Raw genomic sequence first — 21,915 nt, forward strand, 5'->3', positions numbered from 1 at the left:
ATTCTCAAAAAGTGTGAACTTTTAAAAAAAATTCTTGATATACTGTGATATTTTTTTTTTTCCAGGAAAGGTGTACTAATTTATACTCCTATCAGTAACATATGAGAGACCTTCTCAATCGTCATGTATTAGCATGAATTGATAGGTAAAAATGTTAATCTTTAATAATTTGCATTTATTTGATTACTAGTGAAGTTGAATACTATATGTTAATTTATTGAGGAAGACACACACACAGATGCACAAACAAACCCCAGGATGGTGTCCCTTTCTCTTCAGCAAGTAGTAGATATGTTGTATTCATATGGCAGTTGTAAAAAGTCTTTGAATATATGTTAATAAGCAAGATCTTGGCCAAAAATAATCACTTTAGAAGCAAGTTTAATCAAATGCTTACAGCATTTTAAAGAGACTACTTTTGGGATACTTTCCTCAGAAAGATGTTTTGGGTGATACTCAGCTTATGAAATAGTTTTTCATGTCTCCTTTTATGCTGGGCAGTTGGTAATTTTGTTTTGTTTACCTTGGATTCCCCAATAATGTCGAACTAGCAGCTTTCAAACCTGCAAATATCTGGTTTTGTCATCAAAATGGAAAGATACAACTGAAAGAAAAGATTTATTTCATAAACTCTATAGTCTTGGGGATTCTGCACAATGGAAATGAGTAAACTTAAAAAATATTTAAGGACTGAAGCATCAATAAACCTAGAGCTTAAGACTGGAGAAAGAGTGAATTTCTTTTCAAAGTAAGCAGCAGCAAGACTGTACTCCCTAACAAAAAGTAAGGTAATATCTCCAAAATTATATTATCAGTTCCACACCTTTTACCATGGGGTCGCTGAGAGTTGGATGCGACTCAGTGACTTCACTTTCACTTTTCCGTTTCATGCATTGGAGAAGGAAATGGCAACCCACTCCAGTGTTCTTGCCTGGAGAATCCCAGGGACGGCGGAGCCTGGTGGGCTGCCGTCTATGGGGTCGCACAGAGTCGGACACGACAGAAGCAACTTAGCAGTAGCAGTAGCAGCAACAATTACTTTATACACAGTCACATGCATTTCATAATTTGCAAAAATTCAGTAGTAACTGCAGAATTTTTAGTGTGTATAGAGTACACTTTAAATGGTATGATTATTAGGTATGATTTTTAAAATGACATGAGCATGTTTTTCTGGCATGGCATGCTTGATACCTAGGAGGATCAGCTTTGAAACATTTCTAATTAAATATTTCTAATTTGGGGAGGGGGATAAGTTTTTAAAGGAGTAAAATGTGATCTAGGTCTTCAGCAGACTGAAGGATTAGACTGTCTTATAAAAGGGATTTCATGAAGTGTTTCTTAAGCCTTAGAGGAAATTAATAAAATAATTTTATTGAAATCAAACATGACTCAGCTTCTAATATTAATTTTGTAAATAGGAAAATGTAGTTAAATTGGTAGAGACCTTTTTAAAGGTTACATTTATTATTATTTAGCTCATCAGTTCAGTTCATTTCAGTTGCTCAGCTGTGTCTGACTCTGCTGCCCCACGGACTACAGCACGCCAGGCCTCCCTGTTCATCTCATCACCAACTTCTGGAGCTTGCTGAAACTCATGTCCATTTATCTCATTGGGAAATTTATTTTTTACCTCTTTTCAAGCCCTGGATTGGCACACAGTTATTTCAATGCTCTCTGTGTTATGCATTCAGTCTTAATTCCTGCCTATATGAGCTCTGGCTACCTAATAAAGGAGATAAAGTAACAACTTATATATCTGAGACACACAGTAATGAATCTTATTACTTGGGTACATCCCTATTCTGATTTTCCGACATCTTAATTTTTACTTCTGATCTTTAGCCAATGCTCAAGACAGAGCAGAGTTGAGTATTTGAGAGATTCTTCATTTGTCAATCCATTTCATCTCTGGTCTTTTCTGAATATCTTCAGAGAGTTTTTCATAGTTACTTTCCTTTGATTTTTTGTAAAAAACTAAATATTTCCTACTATGAAACCTTATGTTCATTTTGGGAAAATTAAAATGGTAAATAGAAAATAAAAACCCATATCCGTGGAAATGTGAAGTCAGGTGGGCCTTACGAAGCATCACTATGAACAAAGCTAGTGGAGGTGATGGAATTCCAGTTGAGCTATTTCAAATTCTAAATGATGATGCTGTGAAAGTGCTGCACTCAATATGCCAGCAAATTTGGAAAACTCAGCAGTGGCCACAGGACTGGAAAAGGTCAGTTTTCATTCCAGTCCCAAAGAAGTGCCAAAGTAATGCCAAAGAATGCTCAACTACCACACAGTTGTACTCATCTCACACGCTAGTAAAGTAATGCTCAAAATTCTCCAAGCCAGGCTTGAGCAATACGTGAACCATGAACTTTCAGATGTTCAAGCTGGTTTTAGAAAAGGCAGAGGAACCAGAGATCAAATTGCCAACATCTGCTGGATCATCGAAAAAGCAAGAGTTCCAGAAAAACATCTATTTCTGCTTTATTGACTATTTCAAAGCCTTTGACTGTGTGGATCACCAGAAACTATGGAAAATTCTGAAGGAGAGGGGAATACCAGACCACCTGACCTGCCTCTTGAGACATCTGTATGCAGGTCAGGAAGCAACAGTTAGAACTGGACATGGAACAACAGACTAGTTCCAAATAGGAAAAGGAGTATGTCAAGGCTGTATATTGTCACCCTGCTTATTTAACTTCTATGCAGAGTACATCATGAGAAATGCTGGGCTGGGGGAAGCACAAGCTGAACTCAAGATTGCCAGGAGAAATATCAATAACCTCAGATTTGTAGATGACACCACCCTTATGGCAGAAAGTGAAGAAAAACTAAAGAGCCTCTTGATAAAGTGAAAGAAAAGAGTGAGAAAGTTGGCTTAAAGCTCAACATTCAGAAAACTAAGATTATGGCATCCAGTCCCATCACTTCATGGCAAATGGATGGGGAAACAGTGGAAATAGTGGCTGACTTAATTTTTCTGGATTCCAAAATCACTGCGGATGGTGATTGCAGCCATGAAATTAAAAGATGCTTACTCCTTGGAAAGAAAGTTATGACCAACCTAGACAGCATGTTAAAAAGCAGAGACATTATTTTGCCAACAAAGTCCGTCTAGTCAAGGCTATGATTTTTCCAGTAGTCATGTATGGGTGTGAGAGTTGGACTATAAAGAAAGCTGAGTACAGAAGAATTGGTGCTTTTGTACTGCAATGTTGGAGAAGACTCTTGAGAGTCCCTTGGACTGCAAGGAGATCCAACCAGTCCATCCTCAAGGAGATCAGTCCTGGGTGTTCATTGGAGGGACTGATGTTCAAGGTGAAGCTGAAACTCCAGTACTTTGGCCACCTGATGCAGAGAGCTGACTCATTTGAAAAGACCCTAATGCTAGGAAAGACTGAGGACAGGAGGAGAAGGGGACGACAGAGAATGAGATGGTTGGATGGCATCACTGACACAATGGACATGGGTTTGGGTGGACTCTGGGCATTGGTGATGGACAGGGAGGCCTGGCTTACTGCGGTTCATGGGGTCGCAAAGAGTTGGACATGACTGAGTAACTGAAATGAACTGATCCATGGAAAATTCCTGTTAACACATTGGTAGCTACTCCAGAGTCTATTCTATATCATTCATCTATAAATGTGTTTTACAAGGTGAGAGCAAAGTCTTGTCACCTGCACATTATATTGAATATCGTATCTTTGATATATCATATTTTGTAAATGTCATTACAGTATTTTTTATTGAGCAACTAATACCTAGGGCAGTGATCACGTCAGCCTGCAGACAAATTTTATGTAATCTGAAATGGTTTTGCCAGTATTTTGATAAAGAAGATTTACATAAAAATCTGGTGATTTATTTTCTCTTGAAAGATGGGAAGCCCTGCAGTGCTCAAAGTCTGCTTGCCCACAGTTAGTGGGAGCCAGTGATGGCTCTGATGATTCTCAGGTGACAGTGTTTTTATATGTTGCAATCTTTTGAAGTTGGATCAACATATAAAAGTATTTTATTTCATTAAAAATGTCATAAGTCCTGCATTTTCTGCTCACTTATTGCAGATATTTCACCTGGAAAACTGTTTATAGCTTCCTCAGAGTACATTTTATTTTCCCTCATCCATAGGCATATATCTACTGCTTTGTCCTATGCTTTAACTGCTAAACTCCAGAGGAAGAGAATCACCCAGGCCAGGGCCCCACACTGTGAAAGTATCTATATCTGGTAAACTGGCTCCATTCCAGGATAGAATAATTTATGAACAAATGAAACACCAGCTACTTCCCACTCGTCCTCTGATTGCATTAAAATCACTCCCTTTCCCACCCAACTGATGGAGTTTGCATAGATGTGCAGCTGACACACATTCTATCTCCACCTCCTCCTCTTCATTTTGTTGAATTGCTGGTTTTTGTAGTCTGTTAGGCTTCTTATTAACTAATAAAATGTTCATTCATTAACTTTCTCATGCCTACAAACTAGATAGAACTAGATACTTTCACTGTCTTTCCCCTTGAATTATGCTGTTTTTATAAAGTCATGCTGTAGCAAGGAAGTAAGCTAGAAAACTGATTTTGTGTCTGTAGCATCAGGTACTATTTAACCAGTGGGAGGGACTGATAAAATTAGCAAGTTGACTAACCACTTCCCTTCCTTGTGGCTCTTAAATATTATAACCGATACAGAAAAGTTCAGAAGAACTGGGCTAGTTTTTGAAACCACAGTACATTTTGGCAAAGAGGGAATGCACAACAGAATGGGTAAGTTTCTTTCCTTTAATCATGTACGACAGCTGTGAAAAGGATATTGGGGCAGAAGTTTTAAAGTTTTATTATGCAAATAGTCTTCAGTAATTTGTGGACTGTGGAAAGATAAACTTCTTACAAGGAGGGAAGCAAAAGCTTTTCCCATCAGCAACTGTAGCTCTAACAACAGCAAACATCTGAGTGAGCAACTGATTCAATTCTGGGAATGTTTTTATTGTTCTTGATAGACAAGACTAAAATATACTGAGGGGAGGATTCTTGTATTCATAAAATTCTTGACAAGTAAGTTCCTGCACTCTCAGTTCTTGAAATCCTGACTTTGAAACTGTCAGCAGAGGCATTGACTTACTGAACTCAAATGTCCTTCTGGATCCTGAAACAGCTTAAGTTCTTAGGTTATCCTCTCTGTGATTGAACTGTTTATTGCTTTTAACATTTAGTATGGTGAATCTCTAACACAAACGAAAGTAGCGTGAACAGTGTATAGATTCCCCGGGCAGCTCTCATGTAGCTTTGAGAGTTATGAAGTCAGAACCCACGGAGTTTCATCCATACTTCTGTGTCACTTTAGTCTGGTTGAATTGCAGTATTTGAAATGTGCCTATTGTGAACATTAAATGAAAGAGGCCGAGAATCTCCTAAAGGCTCATACCAGCTGAGTAATGTAATTTTTTGAGAAATATTATCGTAGAAATTCAGTTATGAATCAGAGAAAGCAAACTAACTTCCCAATGGCTGCTTTACCAGTGAAAGTGGGAGTAGAGGATAATAGTTCAGATCATCGACTGTGGAGCCAGGGTAGGGTCAAATTTTGATTCCATTGCAATTCAGTGTCCTTGTGGAAGTTTCACAATGTTTCTATGCTTCAGTTTCCTCACTTGACAAATGAAGATAATAGGATAATAGTAGTACTGATTTTTCCAGGTTAGGAGACAATGAGGCAATGCCTATTAAGCTTTGCAAATTGCTGAGAACAGAGAGTACCCGATGTAGGTTAGTAGCTGTACCCCACAGCTAGTTGCTGAAAAGCTCCAAGAGTTGGTGATGGACAGGGAAGCCTGGCATGCTGCAGTCCATGGGGTGGCAAAGGGTCAGACACAACTGAGTGACTTAACTGAGTAGGAATGAGATTCATTCAAAGAGGAAGCAAACATGTTTGAATATACTTGGTTGTCTTCTGACTATTTTTCTCCTGGTTATTTTGTGATGTGAGTCTAAGAAAAATCTCTACTAAGATCTCTTTCTTGCTCCTGGGTCCAGAAAAACCTTCAGTACCAACTCATGAGTTATCTCTGAAATGAGTGTCAGAGCTGGTCTTGTCCGTCCTCTCACTTTGTAGATGTGGGAGTAGAAATTTGTCTAAGCTCACAGAGCAAGGAGTTGTCCATCTGAGGGAAGAGCCATAGGCTCCTCTACTCCCTGCAAGGGGGTGTGTTGTAGTTGGGTTTAGGCAGCCCTGCTGGGCCTGGGAGGCCACCTCACATCCAGGCTTATGTTCTTTCCTCTCAGTGACCCAGCTCTCCAGGCTTACCTCTGCCTTCTAGGGCCACCGGTTGTCCCGATATTTTTTTCATTAGTAATGAGGATGGAAAAAGTCTAATGGCAACAAATGGGGTGGTGAGGACCTTCCTTACTCTCTTACTTCTCCATAGTATTCATACAGGTACTGATGGCTGCTATCTACTGACCATTCACTATGTGCCTGATACTGCGCTGGGTGGTATTTTCAAAGATAACATATATAATATAGATAAGGGACATGAGGCACAGAGGGATTAAGAAATTTACTTTGATTACCCAGGGAATAGGTGGCAATCAGGATTTTGTTCAGTTCTGTCTGGCTTAACCAAGTCTTAGAGCATTTGTCCATAAGGAATCAGTTTATTTATACATGTGCAGTCAAAATGCATCCACAGTTTGGATTGTGGCTTTCCTGAAGGTGAAAGTCATCAATAATCCTTTAAAACAAGTTGAATATAAAAGCTTTTGTATAGCAATAGTTTTCTTTTTCCCACAGTGAATTTTCATAATGCCTAATCATAAGCTGGAAATTTGTCAGAAATCTTGACAAATACAGAGGCTAGTGGGGGTGGAGTTACCACTGTAATGAAGTAAATATTGAACTGAGAAGGTAAAAAAAGAAATGATCTTTTAGTAAATCAACCATGCCTCAGTGGTGGATTTTGTTTTTAAGGCCATTTGTCTCTCTTGAGTTTTTGTAAACGATGGGTGAAATTCATCTAAGTCAATTTTTGAGAACATGCAGTGCTGTTGTAAAACAAATGATAAACATTGATGCGCTACAGAAATAGAAATTGGCCAAATCTTCTGGGAGGTGCTGTAGAGAACTGGAACACGCACAGTCAGACATTTTAGAAACCTGGAATTAACTTTCAGTGCTTTTTCTTTTAGATTACTGGTACAACTGTAAAAATAGAACCAAACGTGTGAATGAAGGGAGAGGTTAATTTCACAACTTGGGAGAATATTTTTTCCCCTCAGTGGAGTAATAGTGTTGAAACAAAATTTCCTTCACTGAAAGGGACGCTGTCTGGAATTTTGAACTAAAAAGGAAAACATCAGATATAGAATGATTGGCTTATCAGGCAATTGGATACATTCAGCAATCTTTCATCTTTACTTTTATCTTTCCTTCATTGACTACAGTACTTTTGTCATCTTGATGGAATTAGCAAAGAATTCCTTTAGAAGCTTTGGAAGAGATTTGAAATCTTGCCATCTTTTTGCAGAGAAGTGGGAGGATAAATGGAGTTGAGTCTGCCAGTGGTGGAGGGAGTGAAGTGGGAAGCATCATCGTTATAAAGCATCCTTGGATTCTTAAGCCTTTGAGAAAGCAAAGATATAATTTAGTATGGTGATTGCTAATCATTTTTTCCATTAACTGTTTGTGTATATTTTCCCTGTAATGTCTTTATCTTATCTTATAAGAACACAGGATTTACAGCTAGAAAAGTAAAATTCAGCACTGGAAATTTTCATATCCATCTATGGTTAAAAACAGGTTCAGAATTGCCATTTAGCTTGATGCACTAATGTAATTTCTTTTTCTTTTGTTTTAAAAATTTATTTTGAATTGGGGTATAGGCTGATTAACAGCCAATGTTGTGATAGTTTCAGGTGAACAGCAAAGGGACTCAACCATACATATACATGTATCCATTCTCCCCAAAACTGCCTTCCCATCCAGGCTGCCACATAACATTGAGCAGAGTTCCATGTGCTGTATGGTAGGTCATTGTTGGTTACCCAGTTTAAATATAGCAGTGTATGTGTCCATCCCAAACCCCCTGACTGTGCCTTAGAAAGATACTCACAGACTTAGAGAATGCGTTGACGTAACTCCTGATGGGCTTAGTCACTGCCACCAGGTCACTGACTAGCAATGCTTCCATGCTGCCAGATTCTCCATGTCTATCCTAATATTTAACATTTGTCCTGTTTTTATGTCACCAATGTTTGGGGATTAAATGCTTTATTAAAATTCTTAAGTAACTAAAGCATTACTTTTCCTTGAAATCAGTTCTCTCCTTTTTGTTCTTTTAGTCATTTAGTCACAATTTTTTAGTGTCACTTGCCTTGAAGTTTCAGAAAACAATAATCACAACTCCTACCCTCAGAAGGTTTATAGACCAGTGGGTGAAACACAGTTGTAGGATGTGAGTGAAGCTATAGTTCATAAAATATATTTTGTCTTCCTTGAACCAGCTACATCAGGGAAGGCAGTGTGTGTATGGATAAGAGAGAAGAAAGTCATGGTTTGAACCGTGTTACTCTCTGATATGGGGGTATCTTGCTGACTTTTGTAAGCCTCGATTTCTTTACCTGCAAAATGATACAAGCTCATAGGAGTGGCCTATAAATCATTTGTTATGATACATGTTAAATATTTATGTAACATGTTGTAATATAATTTGAAAGATCATGGGAAGCCTCTCAAAAAAAGGTTCACTTTAAGATGAGTCTGAATGACAGATCCTTCTCATCACAGGTGAGCTGCATTTGCCAGAGTGGTAAAGAGTTTGGCCTCTCTGAGAAAGAGATTAAAGGCCAGTATGGTTGAAACATGTAAAAAGGGGAAAGCTGCTTGGAAGTGTAACCAGAAGAGTCTAGAACATGCAGGGCCCAATAGATCATGGTAGGGAGGTTGCATATTATTCCAAGTGCAATTAGAAGTGATTGAAAGTTTACGCAGGAAGTTACATGATCTGAGGCAATGGCACCCCACTCTGGTACCCTTGCCTGGGAAACCCCATGGACAGAGGAGCCTGGTAGGCTGTAGTCCATGGGGTCACTAAGAGTAGGACACGCCTGAGCGACTTCACTTTCACTTTTCAGTTTCATGCATTGGAGAAGGAAATGGCAACGCACTCCAGTTTTTGCCTGGAGAATCCTAGGGACGGGGGAGCCTGGTGGGCTGCCATATGGGGTCGTGCAGAGTCGGACATGACTGAAGCAACTTAGCAGCAACAGCAGCAGAGAACAGATTCTCAAGAAACAAGATTAGTACACATGAAAAGAAATTAGAAGACCATTAGATTAGCCTAGTCCGGAAATGATGGTAGCCTGGAAGAAGTAGTGCCAGTGGACAGAGTTAAGAGATCCAATATAATCAATAGGATTTGTAAAGGATTGGATGTGAAAGTAGGAGTGAGGAAAATAGCAATCATAATTCTGTGGCATGAGCAGCTGGATCAAGGGAGCTATCATGTATGAAGGTGGGGCAGATTGGAAGAGAGCAGTCTTGGACATCTCAATTGAAATGCTTTTGAAAGATTCGAGGCAGCATGTCAAGTAGGCAGTTGATGGCATGAAGATGGTATGTGATGCCATAGAAATAGATATGATCACCTAAGAAGATGGTAAGAAGTGAGAAAAGCTGAGGGCTCAGAACTTAACCATGGGAAACTCCAAAATTTAAAAGACAGAGGAAAAATAGTAAAGGAGATGAATACATAGTAGTTAGACAAAACAGAAAACCAGAAGGCATAGAATATTCAGGAGGGATGAATTGTTACCCACATGAGTGAAAATTTCTCAATTGTGTTCGACTCTTTGCAACCCCATGGACTGTAACCTTCCAGGCTCCTCTGTCCATGGAATTCTCAGGCAAGAATACTATAGTAGATAGCCATTCCCTTCTCTATGGGCTGGCAAGATCTCTGGGTTGGGGATCTTCCCAACCTAGGGATTGAACCCAGGTCTCCCCCATTGCAGGCAGATTCTTTACTATCCAAGACACCAGGGAAGCCCCCATATCCAATGCTAATTAAAAGCTAATAAATTATCAAAAAATATCATGGAATTTAGTAATGTGGAGCTGATTGACATACAACAGATTGAATATTTAATTTCTTTAAGATGTTATTGCATTTTGACATGTTGGCTAATCAATTTTACTATTGACTGATTCAATAAGTACATAAGATTTAAGATTAAAAGTCATGTTATTTTCCTAAGTGGCAGTAAATAAATTTATTCTTAATTATATTTAACTATTTATGCCAGTCTGAATTTATCTTCCCTTAAGTGTAAATTGCTTGAAGTCTGCACTTTCTTCATATTTTTATTTTCAGTGACAAGGCGGCTTAGGTATTGTTGATGAGGGCATCTCTCATGGGTCATTCACAGAGGTGGTTCTCAACTATGGACAATTTTATACTGAGGGAATATCTGGCAATGTCTGGAGACATTTTTGAATGTCACATTTGGGGCAAAATATGCTACTAGCTTCTGGTGGGAAGAGACCAAGGATACTGCTATCTTCCAACCTATAGGGCACCTCACAACACAAAGAATTATTTGGCCAAAAATGTCAATAGTGCAGAGGCTGAGAAACCTGACATATTGACTATGATGTAATAGACAATGCCCACCCTGAGGGGTTGGCAGTCATAGTTTTTAAGTTTTGGGGGGTTTTTCGCAAACAAGTGGAGATCTCATACTGTGTTTTTCATGGTATACCAATAAGTTAGTATAGTAAGTGATCTTTGAATTTCATATTGATCCTGAGACTGGGTAGAAAGAAAAGAATCAATAAAAGTAAAGCACATTTGTATGAAATGCCTCTGCAGAATTAATTTCTAACAGAATTTATCTATATGGTTAGAAGTAGAAGACAGTGCTCCACCCAATGGACGTTAAGACTTTTTACATCAGAGTCTGAACCTTTAAGTAGAGTTAGTTCCTATGTGAAAGTATATATTAGGGAAGTTTTAATGTTAAAAAGTAACCTTGAAAGTTATTAGATATATTTTTTTTAAAAACCTAAAAGGTCTCATCTCTTTCTTTAAAATGAAACATTTTGGCTTTCAGTATATTATATTATAATTCATATATCTAAAATTGTGTTGAAGTATGTTCAAAGAGTCAGGCATGACTGAGCGACTGAACTGAACTGAACGGATATAAAAATATAATAAACTACTAGGTACACATAATCAGTTTAGGAAATTGAATATGACCATTATCAATGAATCCTCCTGTGTGACTCCCCACCCCTTTTACCCACCTGAAAATAAACACAGTTATGAAGTTTTGTTTATTGTTTCTTTAATTTGAATTAAAGTTTGATATCTATGCATCTAAAATGATATGAAATTAGAGTTTTTTAAATGCTTATGTCTATAAAATTAGACCACTATCTTACAGCAGACTCAAAAATCAACTCAAAATGGATTAAAGACTTAAAGCATAATACCTAAAGCCACAAAGCTCCTAGGAAATAATATAGGGACAAAGCTTTATATTATTAGCCTTAGCAATGGTTTCTTGGATATGACACCAGAAGCACAGGCAACAAAAGCAAAAATAGACAAGTGGATCCACATCAAACCGAACAGCTTCTGCACAGCAAAGAAAACCGCCAATAGAGTAAAAAGACAACTTATGGAATGGGAGAAAATATTTGCAAGCTCTGATAAGGAGTTAATAGTCAACAAATATAAGGACCTCCTACAACTCAATAGCAAAAAACAAGTGATCTGATTTTAAAGGACTTAGATATTTCTCCAAAGAAGAAATACAAAGGCTAGTGGGTATACGGAAACATGCTCACTGTTGCTAATTATCAAGAAAACCCAATTTAAAACAATGATACATCACTTCACAACTGTTAGACAGACATTAAAAATGAAACAAAATAACAAAGGCTGATGGTGTTGTGGAGAGATTAGAATCCTTATGCATTATTGGTGGGAATGTAAAATGGTTCAGTTCAGTTCAGTTCAGTCGCTCAGTGGTGTCCAACTCTTTGCGACCCCATGAATCACAACACACCAGGCCTCCCTGTCCATCACCAACTCCTGGAGTTCACCCAAACTCATGTCCGTCGAGTTGGTAATACCATCCAGCCATCTCATCCTCTGTCGTCCTCTTCTCCTCCTGCCCCCAGTCCCGCCCAGCATCAGAGTCTTTTCTGATGAGTCAGTTCTTCGCAAAAGGTGGCCAAAGTACTGGAGTTTCAGCTTTAGCATCAATCCTTCCAGTGAACACCCAGGACTGATCTCCTTTAGAATGGACTAGTTGGATCTCCTTGCAATCCAAGGGACCCTCAAGAGTCTTTTCCAACACCGCAGTTCAAAAGCATCAATTCTTCAGTGCTCAATTTTCTTCACAGTCCAACTCTCACAGCCATACATGACCACTGGAAAAACCATAGCCTTGACTAGATGGACCTTTGTTGGCAAAGTACTGTCTCTGCTTTTGAATATGCTATCTTGGTTGGTCATAACTTTTCTTCCAAGGAGTAAGCGTCTTTTAATTTCATGGCTACAATCACCATCTGCAGTGATTTTGGAGCCCCCAAAAATAAAGTCTGCCACTGTTTCCACTGTTTCCCCAACTATTGCCCATGAAGTGATGGGATCAGATGCCATGATCTTCGTTTTTTGAATGTTGAGCTTTAAGCCAGCTTTTTCACTCTCCTCTTTAACTTTCATCAAGAGGATTTTTAGTTCCTCTTTCTGCCATAAGGGTGGTGTCCTCTGCATATCTGAGGTTATTGATATTTCTCCCAGCAATCTTGATTCCAGCTTGTGCTTCTTCCAGCCCACCGTTTCTCATGATGTATATAAATTAAATAATCAGGGTGACAATATACAGCCTTGACGTACTCCTTTTCCATATAAGTTAAATAAGCAGGGTGACAATATACAGCCTGGACGTACTCCTTTTCCTATTTGGAACCAGCCTGTCATTGCATGTCCAGTTCTAACTGTTGCTTCCTGACCTGCATATAGGTTTCTCAAGAGGCAGGTCAAGTACTCTGGTATTCCATCTCTTGAAGAATTTTCCGCAGTTTATTGTGATCCACACAGTCAAAGGCTTTGGCATAGTCAATAAAGCAGAAATAGATGTTTTTCGGAAACTCTCTTGCTTTTTCCATGATCCAGCAGATGTTAGCAATTTGATCTCTGGTTCCTCTGCCTTTTCTAAAACTAGTTTGAACATCAGGAAGTTCACAGTTCACGTATTGCTCAAGCCTGGCCTGGAGAATTTTGAGCATTACTTTACTAGCATGTGAGATGCGTGCAATTGTGCGGTAGTTTGAGCATTCTTTGGCATTGCCTTTCTTTGGGATTGGAATGAAAACTGACCTTTTCCAGTCCTGTGGCCACTGCTGAGTTTTCCAAACTTGCTGGCATATTGAGGGCAGCACTTTCACAGCATCATCTTCCAGGATTTGAAATAGCTCAAGTGGAATTCCATCACCTCCACTAGCTTTGTTTGTAGTGATGCTTCCTAAGGCCCACTTGACTTCACATTCCAGGATGTCTGACACTAGGTGAAAATGGTTCAGAGGTATCTAAAACAATATGGATGTTTCTCAAAAATTAAAAACTAGAACTAATATATGATTCAAGAATCCTATTTCTGAGTAGTTATCCAAAAATTTTGAAATGATAACTCAATGATATATTAGCACTTCTGCGTTCTTTGCATATTCAGTTCACAATAACCAAAAGGTGGAAACAACCTATATGTCCATTAACAGATGAGTGGATGATGTATATAACATATATGTGATTGAATATCATTTAGCCAGAAAAAGAAGAAAATCCTGTTATATGTTACAACATGAATTAGCCATGAGCACATTATGCTTAGTGAAATAAACTAGTCACAGAAGGACAAGTACTGCATGATTCCACTTCTGTGAGTTATCTAAATTAGTCAAACTCACAGTAAGAGAAAGCAAGAAAAGGTGGTGGCCAGGGACTGGGGGAAGGGGAAATGAGAAGTTGCTGTACAATGGATACTGAGTTTCAGTCATATAAGATGAAAAACTTCTAGTGATCTGATGTACAATACTATGCTTATAGTGAACAATACTGTACCGTACAGTTATACTTAAAAAATTAAGAGAGTAGATCTCATGTTATATGTTTTTTTCCACAATTAAAAACATGTCTATGCCTATAGGATGTATTGACAAGGGAAAGAGTGGAAAGAATAAAACGAAGTGAAGGCCTGAGAAATGTAGGTATATGGCCCTGGGGCCTTGCACCAAGGTTGAGAACAGTGGCCCTGTTAGAAAAGGGTAGACATCGTTTGTGATTTGTCTGCATTCATGGATAAAGGATGAGCCTAAGATCAAAACGACTGTTTTAAACATGGTGGTAGAATGGAGGTTTTATTAACAGAAGCACAGAAAGAGACAGGGGACAAGAAGCATACAGAGTGAGATTGATTTTGTACTCTGTGTCTTCCTTCAAGAAGATCGAAGTACTGTGTTCATTATCTGGACCTCTCTTTGCCATGGCAACAGGACATCTAAGAGTTTGCTCTTTCAGAGCAGTTCCAGATAGGGATGTAGTCTTTGTTGAGATGGCTGAACTGGAGATGAATATTTTAGAGCCTTCAGTGGAAGCCACATGAAATGAAGAAAAGTAGGGACAAAAGAGATTCTATGCTTGGGGAATGCCCATAGGTAATGGTGGGATTAAAAAATATATATGAACTTTTTCTTTTGCTTTTAGCTTACTTTTGTTTTAAAATCCTTTATCAACTTATTTCTATTCCATATGCTTTTTGTTTCTCTCTTTGCAATATGTACTATTGTAGTAGATTAGCACTCAAAGCTAAGTTGGATTCTTGTGACAATACATATGATATCGTTTGATTTGGAATTTTTATATTACATCAAACAAGTTTTTGACCCTGTTTAAAAAGGAGTGTGATTTATTGGAAGAAGTGCCGGGTAAAATTGTGACATCACCAATGTTTGTTTTAAGGCTGGCATTCGCCTTTTTATGAGTTTCTTTGGTCCTAAGTGTTCACCTCTTCAAAATAAGAGGTTGATCCAGATGATGAGTAAAATTATTTAAAGACATTTTCCTACCTTTTGGCTTTTCTCTTTTCATAAACCTTCTTTCCTACCTGTTAGGGCCTAGGCCTAAGGGATTTCACTCTACTCTTTCCTCTCTTACACCAATTTAAATGTTGTCAGTTCTACATTCCCTTTCCTCAGAGGCCTGCTAGTTACTAATGCTGATGTGTCAAGTCTGTATTATTCACAGTAATTCACAATACACTATTATTGGCCTAATGTATTCACTCCCAGATGGCATCTTCACTGGGGGCTTCATGTCTGCACCTAAAGTGGCGCTTAATGTAGGACTGTTCAAGTACTGTGGCAGATGTAAGTCAAACAGGCCTATATTAATATTATTTATTTGTACAAGTACTTTTTTGGTCCATATTTATCTAACCTTTATCTACACAATGATAGAATATTTAAGAAAGACCTAAATTTTTACAACTTTCTTACCTGAGATGATTTTTAGAAGAAGGTTTTACTTTTATAGTGGTTAACTTTCTTTTATCAACTTGCACTTGAATCAATAAGCTTGATTCTTAAATTAATTTTTATATTATCATATTCCTGCATAGAACATGCTTAGGCATATGCTACAGCTTCTGGGTGTCTTAACTATTTCCATATGAGAAGTTATACAGACAGATAGTAAACCTGCTCTTTTAGATTCACCTATGTGAAAACTAAAGGACTTCCGAGGTGGCACAGTGGTAAAGAATCTGCTGGCAACACAGGAGATGAGGGAGACTTCATGGGCTACAGTCCATGGGAGTTGCAAGGAGTCGGACATGACTGAACACACACACATATAAGAAAACTAAAATTTTCTTTTTTGTGTTTATTTTCATTTGGAGGATAATTGCTTTACAGTATTGTGTTGACTTCTGCCATACAACAACATGAATCAGCCACAAGTGTACATATGTCCCTTCCCTCATGAACTTACTCCTCCCACCTGATTCCACCCCTCTAGTTTGTCACAGAGTACTGGATTGAGCTCCCTGTGCCTAAATAGTGGGCACAGAAAACTAAAATTTATTCAACCAGAAAACCAAAATTTTGTTAAAAATATTATAACAAGACTTTTGTGGTTTTGTAACAGCATCACGAATGAAAACCCAGCAGGTAGGAGAAATAGTATTTTATATTTAGTTAAGAGTAAATCTGTTCGGTTCAAAATGATGAGATTTGTAAACTTTTTTAGAGCCCTACTTTTCTTAAGTTTCCAAATGAATAAAGATATTTATATAATTAAAATTCAGTTTATTATTAAAAACTGAATTAAGATGACAGAGAAAGATCAGCCTCAGGTATGTGACTCTGCATTTTAAAGTGGTATGTTTAATGTTTATGCAAAAGTAAGACTTAAAAAAAAAGTTATTAGCACCTTGGCTGTACAGCTCCTAAGATTTATTTTTTAACACTGCATAAAATTTGAAGCATTTTTTTGCTTCTAATTTGACCTACTTAGAAAGGTTCTGATAATTCCAGTGTAATATATTCCCTCAGTTTGGTAACAGCCTTTGGGTAATGTATTGGAGAGGCAAATAATCTCATCAAGAAGCGTAATGGACCCTATCACATTTCAAGATATATTTTTTCCTACTACTTCTGCTTCAGATTTAGTTCTGTGTTTAATGATACCACACTCTACTGGCAAGGATACTTTTCCAAGTAGTTTAACTCTGTTTGCATACAAATGGTGTGTTTGGTCTGGCTGGCATTGCAGATCTTTTCCTTGAAATGAGGTGACATAATTTGATTTTTTACAATCTGGGGGAAAAAAAATATTTGTTCATCTTGAGAGGTTAGAGAAGAAAAGATTGTCACTAAATAAAATGCATGGCTTGACACAATTCAGAAATTGGGTTGGTGCCATCTAGAGAAAGCTGGGAGGCATTCTACCTGGTTGAAAAGTACAATTGATCTGGTAGTAAAGGAAAATCTCTTTAGGTGGCTCACTGGGAAAGAATTTGCCTGCCAATGCAGGAGACATAAGAGATGCAGGTTCGATCCCTGGGTCAGGAATATCCCCTGGAGGAGGAAATGACAACCCAACCCAGTATTCTTGCCTGGGAAATCCCATGGACAGGGAGTCTGGGGGGCTAGTCCATGGGGTCACAAAAAGTCCAACACAATTGAGAGACTGAACATGCATACAAAGAAAATCTCTAGGATCAGTAATGTGGGGCTTTGTAATGGACAGGGAGGCTTCACAGAGGAAAGGATCCCAGTTCACCTTCACCTTAGCAAACACTTCCCCTTCTGAATTCCAGTGAACTACATGTTTTAGTCATAGATGTTAAAATTTGAAGGCTTCTCCAGAGACTCTCTTGACAAGATATTCTTTAGTATGTAAACTTTTACAGATAAAATACCTCAGGTCCTGGGAGATATTAAGGAACTTTCCCAGGAACTCACATATCACCACCCTATTATTTGATTCTTTTCTTCTTCCTGGTGCTGTCTATCTCTAGATGCTATGCTGACTTTTCCAAGGAATATAAAGAATAGGATCTGATTTTAATAGGTAGAAGGCATCCTTCTATAAATATCAGGTTTACTTTGACTTATCTATACCTTAGTGAAGAAACACAATGGAATCAAGGATGTTTTAAAAGTAAGTTGAGTAAATCACTACAAAAATATTTTGAGTAATATATAAAATATTTTCTGTGCTGAGTAGAAGAAATCAGATTATAAAGCCATACATTATTTATGTGTGAAGGTTTTTTATTTTCAGAATAAAATTAACATATGACAAGAAGAAATTGATTCTGTTTTTAGTTTGAAAACAGAATTACCTTAAGTAATAAATGACCGTATATATCTTAATAAGTATATGTTTTCAAGTTCTTGAACTACATACAACTCAAAACTATTCCAAGTAAACGTTTTTTGTTGTTTAGTCACTAAGTCATGTCTGACTCTTTGTGTAGGCTGTATTAAAGCTAGGCAAAGCCTTTTCTTATTTATATGTGCCCAAAAAATTCCTGAATATTTAGGAAAACAAGCATAATTTCATCTATTTAAGTGACAAAAAATTACTTTTAGGAGAAACACAATCGTTTTACTAATGGTTACTAGGTTAAAAGTTTAGTTTCTCAGCTGTATCTGACTCTTGTGAACACATGGACTGTAGCCCACCAGGCTCCTCTGTCCATGGGATTCTCCAGGCAAGGATACTGGAGTGGGTTGCCATTTCCTTCTCCAAGGGTTACAAAACAGCAGTTGAAAACTCTGAAATCATGGATTCTTTAGTTCAGTTTAGTTTAGTTCTGTCGCTCAGTCATGTCCAACTCTTTGTGACCCCATGAATCGCAGCACGCCAGGCCTCCCTGTCCATCACCAACTCCCGGAGTTCACTCAGAATCACATCTATCGAGTGAGTGATGCCATCCAGCCATCTCATCCTCTGTCGTCCCCTTCTCCTCCTGCCCCCAATCCCTCCCAGCATCAGAGTCTTCTCCAATGAGTCAACTCTACACATGAGGTGGCCAAAGTACTGGAGTTTCAGCTTTAGCATCATTCCTTCCAAAGAAATCCCAGGGCTGATCTCCTTCAGAATGGACTGGTTGGATCTCCTTGCAGTGCAAGGGACTCTCAAGAGTCTTCTCCAACACCACAGTTCAAAAGCATCAATTCGTCGGTACTCAGCCTTCTTCACAGTCCAACTCTCACATCCATACATGACCACAGGAAAAACCATAGCCTTGACTAGATGGACCTTAGTCAGCAAAGTAATGTCTCTGCTTTTGAATATGCTGTCTAGGTGGGTCATAACTTTTCTTCCAAGGAGTAAGCGTGTTTTAATTTCATGGCTGCAGTCACCATCTGCAGTGATTTTAGAGCCCCCCAAAATAAAGTCTGACACTGTTTCCACTGTTTCCCCAACTATTTGCCATGAAGTGATGGGCCCGGATGCATATATCTTAGTTTTCTGAATATTGAGCTTTAAGTCAACTTTTTCGCTCTCCTCATTCACTTTCATCAAGAGACTTTTTAGTTCCTCTTCACTTTCTGCCATAAGAGTGGTGTCATCTGCATATCTGAGATTATTGATATTTCTCCCAGCAATCTTGATTCCAGCTTGTGTTTCTTCCAGTTCAGCGTTTCTCCTGATGTACTCTGCATATAAGTTAAATAAGCAGGGTGACAATATACAGCCTTGACTTACTCCTTTTCCTATTTGGAACCAGTCTGTTGTTCCATGTCCAGTTCTAACTGTTGCTTCCTGACCTGCATACAGATTTCTCAAGAGGAAGGTCAGGTGGTCTGGTATTCCCAACTCTCAGAATTTTCCCCAGTTTATTGTGATCCACACAGTCAAAGGTTTTGGCGTAGTCAATAAAGCAGAAATAGATATTTTTCTGGACCTCTCTTGCTTTTTCCATGATCCAGCAGATACTGGCAATTTGATCTCTGGTTCCTCTGCCTTTTCTAAAACCAGCTTGAACATCTGGAAGTTCACGGTTCATGTATTGATGAATCATGGCTTGGAGAATTTTGAGCATTACTTTACTAGCATGTGAGATGCGTGCAATTGTGCAGTATTTGAGCATTCTTTGGCATTGCCTTTCTTTGGGATTGGAATGAAAACTGACCTTTTCCAGTCCTGTGGCCACTGCTGAGTTTTCCAAATTTGCTGGCATATTGAGTGCAGCACTTTCACAGCATCATCTTCCAGGATTTGAAATAGCTCAACTGGAATTCCATCACCTCCACTAGCTTTGTTTGTAGTGATGCTTCCTAAGGCCCACTGGACTTCACATTCCAGGATGTCTGGCTCTGGATGAGTGATCACACCATGGTGATTATCTTGGTCATGAAGATCTTTTTTGTACAGTTCTTCTGTGTATTCTTGCCACCTCTTCTTAATATCCTCTGCTTCTGTTAGGTCCATACCATATCTGTCCTTTATCGAGCCCATCTTTTCATGAAATATTCCCTTGGTATCTCTAATTTTCTTGAAGAGATCCCTAGTATTTCCCATTCTGTTGTTTTCCTCTATTTCTTTGCATTGATCGCTGAAGAAGGCTTTATTATCTCTTCTTGCTATTCTTTGGAACTCTGCATTCAGATGCTTATATCTTTCCTCTTCTCCTTTGCTTTTTGCCTCGCTTCTTTTCACAGCTATTTGTAAGGCCTCCCCAGACAGCCATTTTGCTGTTTTGCATTTCTTTTCCATGGGGATGGTCTTGATCCCTGTCTTCTGTACAGTGTCACGAACCTCATTCCATAGTTCATCAGGCACTCTATCTATCTGATCTAGGCCCTTAAATCTATTTCTCACTTTCACTGTATAATCATAAGGGATTTGATTTAGGTCATACCGGAATGGTCCTGTGGTTTTCCCTACTTTCTTCAATTTGAGTCTGAATTTGGTAATAAGGAGTTCGTGATCTGAGCCACAGTCAGCTCCTGGTCTTGTTTTTGCTGACTGTATAGAGCTTCTCCATCTTTGGCTGCAAAGAATATAATCAATCTGATTTTGGTGTTGACCATCTGGTGATGTCCATGTGTAGAGTCTTCTCTTGTGTTATTGGGAGAGGGTGTTTGCTATGACCAGTGCATTTTCTTGGCAAAACTCTATTAGTCTTTGCCGTGCTTCATTCCGCATTCCAAGACCCAATTTACCTGTTACTCCAGGTGTTTCTTGACTTCCTACTTTTGCATTCCAGCTCCCTATAATGAAAAGGACATCTTTTTTGGGTGTTAGTTCTAAAAGGTCTTGTAAGTCTTCATAGAACCGTTCAACTTCAGCTTCTTCAGCGTTACTGGTTGGGGCATAGACTTGGATTACCGTGATATTGAATGGTTTGCTTTGGAGACGAACAGAGATCATTCTGTTGTTTTTGAGACTGCATCCAAGTACTGCATTTTGGACTCTTTTGTTGACCATGATGGCTACTCCATTTCTTCTAAGGGCTTCCTGCCCACATTAGTAGATATAATGGTCATCTGAGTTAACTTCACCCATTCCAGTCCATTTTAGTTCGCTGATTCCTAGAATGTCGACGTTCACTTTTGCCATCTCTTGTTTGACCACTTCCAATTATTTGTCTTGATTCATGGACCTGACATTCCAGATTCCTATGCAGTATTGCTCTTTACAGCATCGAACCTTGCTTCTATCACCAGTCACATCCACAGCTGGGTATTGTTTTTGCTTTGGCTTCATCCTTTCATTCTTTCTGGAGTTATTTCTCCACTGACCTCCAGTAGCATATTGCACACCTACTGACCTGGGGAGTTCCTCTTTCAGTATCCTATCATTTTGCCTTTTCATACTGTTCATGGGGTTCTCAAGGCAAGAATACTGAAGTGGTTTGCCATTCCCTTCTCCAGTGGATCACCTTCTGTCAGACCTCTCCACCATGACCCGCCTGTCTTTGGTTGCCCCGCGGGCATAGGTTAGTTTCATTGAGTTAGGCAAGGCTGTGGTCCTAGTGTGATTAGATTGACTAGTTTTCTGTGGTATGGTTTCAGTGTGTCTGCCCTCTGATGTCCTCTTGCAACATCTACCATCTTGCTTGGGTTTCTCTTACCTTGGGCGTGGGGTATCTCTTCATGGCTGGTCCAGCAAAGCGCAGCCACTGCTCCTTACCTTGGATGAGATGTATCTCCTCACCACCACCTTTCCTGACCTTCAACATGGGATGGCTCCCAGGAACTGCTTGCAAAATTCTTTTCATGGCATGGTGAGAAAATACTGTCAAGTAAAGAATTAAGCACAGTTAAATAATTTAATTTGGTCTTTTAGAGCAAGTTAAGAAGTTCAAACATTTTTTTCCTTTAGTTAAAAAC

The 21,915-nt window shown here is 38.7% G+C and overlaps 1 protein-coding gene across 13 annotated transcripts in view; it reads left to right on the forward strand.

Moving 5' to 3' along the window:
- Positions 1-21,915, forward strand: part of HDAC9 (histone deacetylase 9) — a 1,067,281-nt gene that overhangs the window by 239,372 nt on the left and 805,994 nt on the right. For 7 of the 13 annotated variants that reach the window (XR_011256609.1, XM_069587609.1, XM_069587617.1 and 4 more), the window contains exon 1: positions 4,700-4,766. The exons of 2 other annotated variants lie outside the window; for them this stretch is intronic. Coding sequence is in view for 4 of the 11 variants with exons in the window: in XM_069587628.1 (XP_069443729.1) it covers positions 4,751-4,766 (16 nt within the window). In the remaining 7 variants the exon portion in view is untranslated. Of the gene's footprint in view, positions 1-4,516; positions 4,767-21,915 lie in introns of those variants that run through there. 4 more of the 13 variants (XM_069587628.1, XM_069587612.1, XM_069587619.1 and 1 more) reach the window with 4 other exon arrangements.

Source organism: Ovis canadensis, chromosome 4 (assembly GCF_042477335.2).
Source record: "Ovis canadensis isolate MfBH-ARS-UI-01 breed Bighorn chromosome 4, ARS-UI_OviCan_v2, whole genome shotgun sequence".
Lineage (NCBI taxonomy): Eukaryota > Metazoa > Chordata > Mammalia > Artiodactyla > Bovidae > Ovis > Ovis canadensis.